The sequence below is a fragment of the Papilio machaon genome, chromosome 26 (assembly GCF_912999745.1).
Source record: "Papilio machaon chromosome 26, ilPapMach1.1, whole genome shotgun sequence".
NCBI classification, from domain to species: domain Eukaryota; kingdom Metazoa; phylum Arthropoda; class Insecta; order Lepidoptera; family Papilionidae; genus Papilio; species Papilio machaon.
The window spans coordinates 4,042,094-4,051,405 of record NC_060011.1 but is presented as its reverse complement, the minus strand read 5'-3'; the positions used below and the strand labels follow the sequence as shown (position 1 = coordinate 4,051,405).

Below are 9,312 nucleotides of genomic sequence, written 5' to 3'. Positions count from 1 at the left end.
TTCACAGCCAGATCAAAACCAGTCGAAACCACTAGCCCTGAACAAGAAGAAAGAAATCTTGCGCCCCAGGAGCCTGTGCCAACAATCAAACCACCAGAATCATACAAACCTGCAGAAGAATCAAGATTCCTAGACAACCCACCATTTTTACAACCCAAACCCATACCACATTCACCAAAAATTTCACCATCATCAATACCCAATCCAAACCCAAGTGTAACAACAACAAAACAGGTTGAACCAGGTTACCCTAATTACGGAGGCTATATTTATTCAATACCTGGTTATTCAGCCTTTCAGCCGGTGTCTTATCCAGGTGTAGTTCAACCATCGCAAGCTGCATTACCACATCCCGAACCATCTAATTCAGAATTCGTGCCATTTGCAGTCATCCCGAATAATAATTCAATACCAACGACGAATCAAGAAGAAAAAACAAATGAATCAAAAGCAGTTGATACGCAACCCCTGACTGTAGAAAAACCTAAACCGCAGACAGATTTTGAAGCTAATTTTAGTCCTACAGTAATTCCAGTAACATCTATGGCTGAAGTAAAAAAGGATCAAATAAACGACTCGAAAATGAGTATAACTTCAATCGTTCAAGGCTCCGGGGCAACAGTAACGATACCGACACAACACAAAGAAGTTAAAAAGAAAACAAATGAACGATTCAGCTTAAAAACTAGCATTCCAATAAGCAAAATCGATATGAAATGTGTTACTAATCCCCCAGAAGCATTTCAAACAAGCTTAAAAAAACCTATGTTTAATCCTACGTTTCCAACAAAAAACGATAACGCTTCTAAGGTTGAAATTCAAAGTAATATAGTTATAAAGAGTGCACCAATTTCAGAATTTAAGAAAGATACAGAAATAAAAGACACAAAAGCAGTTTCATCACCGGCATCTAATAATATTAGCACGCTGATAAACGCTGCTGAAATGATTAACAAATCTGAGACACAATTTCAACAAGCAGTAGATAATTCTAGTCAACAAAATCTTACTCAAGAATCAAGAGAATTATCTTATATGTCTCAAATGCCACCGACTCCAAGGCCATTATACAACCCTAATGTGGAAACGAACAAACCTTGTTTCAACAAACAACCTGAAGGTGTAATAAACGATCAAAAAAATCAAATATTATTCATTCAAAACAAAAACCCTTCTAACTCAAAAATGCTAGTGACTATCCAACAGCAAAATTCGCAGGTTTTAGTTCAGAGGACCAGCTTTGATTCAAAAAACCTGCAAGCTCCTTCACGACTGTCCGGCCAAGGAAAGAAATGTAAAGAAGAAATTCTCAATGATAATTTATCGTCCTCAAAAGTGGTGGCATTAAAAAGAATGCATCAAGAAAACTGTGATGAAAATGATTTTGAGAATTTAATTACAGAAAATCAAATCTACGGTAATAAGATTGTCGTGAAGGAGAAGTGCCAAGGTACATTACAAGAACAAGATTTAAAAAGTAAAAAAATCATTGAAAAACCGCCTCAAACGGACACAAAAAACGTTGTATTGCAACCAAATTTTTTGTACTTGAGCAACGTACAATTTCCGGCAAATGTAATGATGATTAAAAACAATAAACCTGTTAACGATAACAATAAGGTAGTTAAAATTTCATCTAACGAAAATAAGCCTAATGAAGTACCTACTACAAGCATCACTGACCCTTCAAATAAGATCACAAAACCTCAAAATGTAACTCTTAATAAAGAGGTTCATGTTCTCAAATCTACTAGCAACAATGTATCTGTATCTAATAAAAGCACAGATGTCGTATTCCAAGCGCCTAATCAAAAGGTAATTATGAATCCTCAGATAGTTTATCAAGTACCCATGATTGTTGAAACTGATAAGAAAAATACTCAAACGTTTGTTAATGATTATACAAAACCAGTTACACAAAATGTAAGCGAATTTCAAAAGCCGTTTGAGCAATCAAAAACAAATGACAAATTGTACATAGCCTGCCCTTATCAAATGGATTCCAAGTTACAACCTAAAATAGTTATTACAAATATACGAACCAAAGTTTCTAAAACTGATGAAATAAGTTCACTGGACGTTTATGAAAAGAAAAAACGTATACGTAGAATGAAGTATTTATCCAACAGAGACGGAAAAGATATTCAAAAACTTGAAAAGAAAAATCTGGATAATCTCAAAAACATAATAACTCCAGATAAAATGAAAGCTGAAATATACAAAGAGTTTACAAATACAAGAATCAAAGTAATAGACGATAGCACAGACGAAGAAAGTGATTATGATGAAGATGAATTAAAAGAATACAATTCCATAATTAATGATAACGAAAGTACAAAAGACGCTAATGAAAGTAACAAAATAGATTTTCTAGCTGGACTGAATTTAGCTACTCAAATTGTTTTTAAGGGTGAGTATAAAAATCATATCTAAATAAACCAGATTATGCTATACATCTATGCCAAATGACATCGAGATCCGTTCAGCCATTTTGGAGATGCCTTCTAACAAACATCTTAGCAGTTTGTGGATTTTGTAGTTAATTCACAGACGAAATTAAAAATATTAAATACTCGTATTTGTCTAGAACTACTGTGTACCGTTTTAGCAGAATTTTACAATAAAGTCAAGTAATATATCAGTCAATTATTTTCAGAAAAAGAGTTAGAACGTATGGAGAGAATTTTAAAGAGAGATTCAATAGCTGCAGCCTACATCGCTGCAGGGAGACTAGATAAGATCTTCAACGACGACAAACAACCCTCAGCAGTCAAGACAACGTCATCCCCTACAATATCAATACGACAGGGTGAAGTTAAACCCAATGATAACGAACAAGTCAGACATCGAAAGCAATTGTTTCTATCACAGCTGAGTTTAATGCAAGTTACGACTAAATATAAAGAAAGTAAGTATTTTCTTGTTTAAAAATTACTAATAATATTACACACACACACCCTACAAGAGGTAAGCATATATGCTTGAAGCGCGTGCGTGGTTCATTGCAATAATCGAATGGCGATTCGAACCCACGGCAATGTCAGTTGTCGGAACAGTTCCATATCATGCCATATGTTTGGTCCTCAATTTATAACTAGCTGTCGCCTGCCCAGAATTAAAAACTTAATTATTAGTCTACGTGTTCTTTTACATCCCAGCCAAATTTCATCGAGATCCGTTGAGCCGTTCTGCAGATACATACATTTCAACAAACATTCCCATACATCCAAACATACGCATTTATAATATTTAAATCAATTTTTTTACTAAATTACAGGTTATGAAAAAGTATGGAGGGAGATAGTAAGAGAAAGGAAACGGCGTAACGGCACATTAGAAACGGATCAAATTTTAAAACAACCGAAATTACAAACGGAACCAATAGATTTAGATCCGAACGATCAGTTACAAATGTTAACAGAAATAAAGAAACACGTTAACGAAAATAATAACTTAATAAAGAAAAAGTTAGATTCCTCCAGCGAGGATGGTGACAGTATACGAACGTTGGCCGAAAAGAACTTTTCAGAGTTAAATCGTCTATCAAAGATGGCCGACAGAAGTGTTAAACATTTCAGTGGCCAAGATACACGAAAAAGGGATTTAAACCCGGGTTTTGATAGTGAAAACATCCAAAAGACTGCCTTTCAAGTCGAGCAACCGTTTCACAATTATCCTAATTTAAATATTCCAAATATTTCTAATATAATATCACTAAAAAGCACCCTGAACCCTACAAATATAACTTCTTCGCAAGCTACGTCGATGGACGAACCACAAAACTCCGCAGCTGGAGTCAGAGAAATGTTTAACGAAAATACGGACAGAGTCCAAGACTTTAGTTGTCAAGTAGATGAAATCAAATCTTGGCCGGGAATAGACGCTATTATAAGTAATTACAGAGAATTTGAAATTGGTATGTATAAACAATTACTTACGAACTTTCGAGCCGTCAGTTTCTGCTATCTAGTCTTGAAGTCACCACCATCATCACAATATGACTACTATGCGATAAAATTAACATTTCATTACTAACTTTAGTTGTTTAAAAATGGCGGTAGTAGCAGAAAAATTTTAAGTTACAAAACTATAAACCTCTAACACCATTAAGTTTCTTACTTTAAGAAACACAGAAAAAGAAAAACATTTGCATAGACAAGATAATATATTATATTGAATTACCATCACGTACTAATCCAATGTGTTGCCATACAACGATATTTAATAATCTACCTTTATGTGTTCATGATGTTGCCCGATCTATGCTGAATCTGTTTAGTACATTTTTATATAAAACTATTTTTTTTCAGGTCGTAAAAAAGAAATAGATTCTCTGTACAAGCGAAATACAGCGCTGCGAGTTGAAGCAGCGCATATTACTCGTTCGGCGTCACGTGACGCGGAACGCGCGCGCTCTCTGTTGGCGGAAAGACATAACCTCGCGTCGGAAGAAGCCCGCGTTTCACATACATTGCACAGATTATACTCAATTATTGAACTTGTCAAAAAATGTTAACTTTATTGTTTTTAAATCAAAAATTTTGTCGTTACGCGTTTTAATTCAACAATACCCGTAATCTTCAAGTTACACGTAAAAAAATGTAAAGTTTCTTTTTGGATTAAGACTTAAGTAGAGTTTAGATAACTATCTTAACCTTTAAACTAGTAAGTAAAATGTACAAAATGGATATAAAAAAAATGAAATAAGAAATGTACAATTAATTTATTATTAAACAATAAGAATTAACATTTGTAAAATGTTTTCAAAATTACTTAAGTCAATTCATTCTAGGTAACCTCTAATTCTAGTCTAAAATATAGCTCTAGTCAAATGTGACTAATAAATAAGTATGACCATCAGTACCTATAGGTAAAAATGTTTTCTATTTTATGTAAAAATGTTTTATATGTATAATAAACAACGATGTACATAAATGGATTGAATAAAATCAGGATTAGTTTTTTTCTAGTTAGTTATTAGGTATTTAATATTTTATAAATAGCTATCCTTTAAGGAACAAAATGTATTTATATTTTTTTATATTTTGCAAAGAATATAAAACGCTTAAATATTTCTGTTGCTTTTAAGTTTTACAAATGTTAAAATGTACTTCTTTATAGATGCAATAAAAGAATTAAGAATTGGAAGTTTTTATTTTACTTAAAAATGAAAACAAAAATCTTTACAAAAATCACACGTAAAAAATATTTTTTAAAGGATTAAAATATATCTTTTAATTCAAAATAATACAGTTCATAATAAAGCAGACAAAACTTCAAGTTTATTTAAAAAAATTTTAGATCGTCTTTGATAATACTGCCATCTATCGATAGTTTTCCATAACAATAATTAATAACTTTTATCCCAACAGCATAAAGCAGTCCCGATTATGATAAACAAGATGCCAAGGATTGAACCTGGAAAGAACAGAATTCTTTAAGTTTTACTGTGGTTTCACAGTACCGTAATTTTTTTTCCTTATTTCAGTGATAAACCACCTCACTTAGAAAACAAAAAGAAATAACAGTATTTTTACCACGATCCAAAGGCTCCTCAGCCCCCACCATAGAGCCAGTTACAGCTGTAAAAGCGAACGCCAAGCTGTTAGATGCGGGCACGGCCAGCGACAGTGGCGCCCTTTGCACCGCCATTAGGTAGACCAACGAACCGCATTGGTTCACCAAAAACGGTACCACGTACTAAAATTTAAAACTAACGTTATACAGGTTAGGCGATTAGTTTGCAAATGTTATTTAAATCAAACTTTTGAAGACCCCACGGAAGTTTTTACAACATTTTATCCCTTTACTGTATGTAGAATAAAGGTTCAATTTGTAATTCTTTTCAACATGTACACTTCAAAAAGGAGGTATAACGTACCCTCCAATTACCAAGAAGGAAGATAATTTCAGCGTAAGCCTGACCGAGCCATGTCTCCGCCTTTACTGATCGTAGACCTTTCGTACCCTGACGGATAAAAGGATTTGTACACCCCCATAGTACACCTGTCACCACCAATAACCCTGCAATAGAATATGAAACAGAACAGCCCTGTGATCAATTAAATTAAAAATTAATTTACTATTTAAAATTTTAATGTAATAATTATTAATGTAAAAAATCATTTTTTCAATAAAAATGAATACCATCGAATACAATTCATTAATAACTGAGAGACATTTATTACAATTTTTCGCACGCATCGTGGATGAGCACAGATTTTTTTTTTAAACATAGGTAAGGATATTAAAGAAAATACTGTTTCATTTTTTTCTAATATATTGTATATACCTCGTTATAACTAATTATTTTATGTAAACTTAGCACCATTAGAAGTACTCATAATACATTATGTAAAAATAGAAATGACTCATTTGTATGTAAAAGAATATCAAAAATATTATGCAACTTTTAATAACTTATTACTTTATTTACTCTTAAAATCCTACACTATATTAGTCCACAAAATATTTATTTTACATTAAATTTATTAATTTCATGTGTTTCACATGAAAATGTAAAAAGAAAACAAAGACTTAAAAACTAAAAACCTCAAAAAAATAATATAAAAACATTTCATTAAAAAGAGTCCCTATAGGTAAGGTTCTTAAGATACTGGCAGCGTTCCCCCTTAGAATAGCTAGACTAATTCTTTGACCGAGATAGCTGCCAGCTATTTGGTCTTTTACATAAAAAGATTTACATAACAAAGCATATATTTCATATTGAATTAATTTATTAGTTATTATTATTTTAAAAATTATTAGTGCATCTATTCCTTCGAAATATATCCCCTAGGTACCCCTATATTTAGTGGGAATCCTCTGTCAAAATTCTAACATCCTTTAAACTTTAGTACAATCACATCACTCATTCACACAACTATTTCAACTCAACCTCAACAACAAAATTGTACATTTTCGTACTTAAGTTACCTGGTCATTTTAAGAAATATTTTTTATAATATTGTGTAAATATGAAAGAGATTTTTAGATTAAAAAGAAATAAACTTATTTAAAATATATAACACTTTTATATCCAACTATTCATCGTCTTAGGTCGTCGTCGGTCCAAGGGCACCTTCCACTTGGAATTAATTAAAAATTCAATTAGTAGCCTATGTGTTCTTCTAAACTGTTTTCTACATCTATGTCAAATTTCAGCGAGATCAATAGAACCGTTCTAGATTTTTAGAGATACTTTCAAACAAACATACATCCATTCATCCATCTAAACATTAGCATTTATAATATTAGTGACATACAGAGTGTTAAATTTTTCACAAGAGGAATACTTGAATATCTTTAAACCCTAGGGGTAATACTTCAGGAGGAATAGATAGACTAGCTCTATAAAACCTAGTATAAAGTTACATATAAAAGTAAAGAAACTTAAAATAAAATTATGACAATAAAAATGTCTATCATGCATTAAGAAAATAAAAAAATGTATTTAAAGTTATTTTAAAAATTGAGAACATAGTAAAGTTAAAAACCTGATTAATTAAAAAAAAGTCTCATTTCATTGAAATAAAAATATAATTTTTAATGTAATTTAGTTAAAAAGATAATTTAACAACAATTTAAAATATGTTTAATATTTTCAGTTTCAATTCATGTCTCAAATGAATTTATTATATCTTTGAAGATCTTTATAAACCTATAATAAATTATGTGACTTTAAATTCTTTGGTATTTACGATCTAAAATGTCATTAAGAAATCATTTAAAATCTTAAATCAATCACTAAAGTGAGCAATAAATGCATATTTTCCTAAATAAACAATAGCAACCTAAACCTTGTAAAGAGATATATGAAATGTTAGTATAAATATATATATATATATATATATAAAAACTAGTAAATCAGTAATATTTGTTAGGTACAATTTACTTTATTTTACTTGTAACTTTGTAAAACCTATGTAAATCAATCTTTCAAAAGTTGTCATTTTTTTTCAAATAAAAAACATCCATAAATTAGAAAAATACAATAAAAATAAATTATTTAAACAAACGTTTACATTATTCCCCTAAAGGAACACCAATAGTCATAGGTTTAACATCAGAGAATAAACAATGATTTTCATCTACCCACTTCACAAAATCTTTGTTAAGTGCGGCTGATATTTCTAAGGCCATAATACAGTCATTTTCAGCCCGATGTGCTTCAATACCTGTACGATTTAACACTCTCTCATAAATATTCTTCAATTTGTAACTGTCCTTTGGCTTTGTACCACTCCATGGAAATCTTCTACGTACTTTTGATAAATTCTTTCTGTCAAGTTTATTATGTGTTTGATCTGTTTTAATTATTTGCTTCTTTGGTGTTCTTTCATTAATATTTTGCATGGAAATTTGGTTGTCAATGGTAAACAAATTTGTATTGACACATTTATTTTCTGTTTTACTTTTAATTATCTGTTGTTTTGGAGTTGTTTCGTTAATATTTTGCATGGAAATTTGATGGTCAACAACACAAAAGTTTTTCTCATTTGATTTTGATTCGGTTATGTTTGAATTATCTTTCTTCATATCTGAATTATTTTGTTCAGAATCTCCCTTATGGGAACTTTTAACTTTTTCTAGGATATCATAAAAGGCATGCAAACAGTCAGCACATAAAAGATCATCAGTAAATTGGACTGATAATTTCTGTAAATGATTTTTAATAATTGGAAAATCGAAATTATGTCCGTTTTGAGCAACTAAACACACTGGTTTAGCTAGAATATTGAGAAATGAGTTTATAGTATTGAAGGCATTCTTATCAAACTTTGTTTCGTGCTCAAGAAGGTCGTTACAAAGACCTGTAGTAGCTGTACTACCAGGATGTACCATTCTACATGGATTGAAACAAAGTGTGAGCTTGTTTTGAACCCTAGGCGCTGCGCCGGCAAGGGTTCTTAGCAAATGTTCTCGTTTAACAGCGACCATGCTCAATTCCGTAATTTTAGTGCGATTTGTCTCCTCGACTGGCAAACCAGTAGTTTCTAAGTCTACGAACACGTAAGTAGCTACAGGTAACATTATTAGAGATATAACTTTGTACTTGGCTTACCTAAGCTCACCAACATAACAAAAATGCACTTATTTGAAAACAATTTAATCATAAAATAAACAACATTTCAAAAATTAAGTCGTACAAGTTTATACATGATTAGAATTATGAATCAGCGAACTTTATTAAATAAATAAAAACTGATAAAATCAATTATAGTAACTCTTTATCATTATATGACAGCTGCTTAAGACAATGACATTGACAGAATTATGTTACCATTTATCAAATATAACTACCAAACCAAA

At 31.2% G+C, this 9,312-nt stretch overlaps 2 protein-coding genes across 2 annotated transcripts; one reads left to right on the top strand and one right to left on the bottom strand.

Annotated features, from left to right (window-relative positions):
- Positions 1 to 4,516, top strand: LOC106708195 (the record flags this gene model as incomplete). The annotated part of the gene is made up of 4 exons (XM_045684378.1): positions 1 to 2,410; positions 2,657 to 2,908; positions 3,278 to 3,916; positions 4,311 to 4,516. Coding segments are annotated over 4 exons (3,507 nt in total), but the record flags the coding sequence as incomplete, so codon positions are not given.
- Positions 4,517 to 5,309: 793 nt separating this feature from the next.
- On the bottom strand, positions 5,310 to 9,203 carry LOC106708200 (transmembrane protein 234 homolog). Its single transcript, XM_014499678.2, has 4 exons — positions 9,065 to 9,203; positions 5,882 to 6,024; positions 5,538 to 5,700; positions 5,310 to 5,418 (listed from the first exon to the last, which is right to left on the bottom strand). Exons 1-4 carry the CDS (start codon positions 9,114 to 9,116, stop codon positions 5,351 to 5,353), a joined length of 426 nt encoding a protein of 141 aa, XP_014355164.2. The 5' UTR covers positions 9,117 to 9,203; the 3' UTR covers positions 5,310 to 5,350.
- Positions 9,204 to 9,312: the final 109 nt, after the last annotated feature.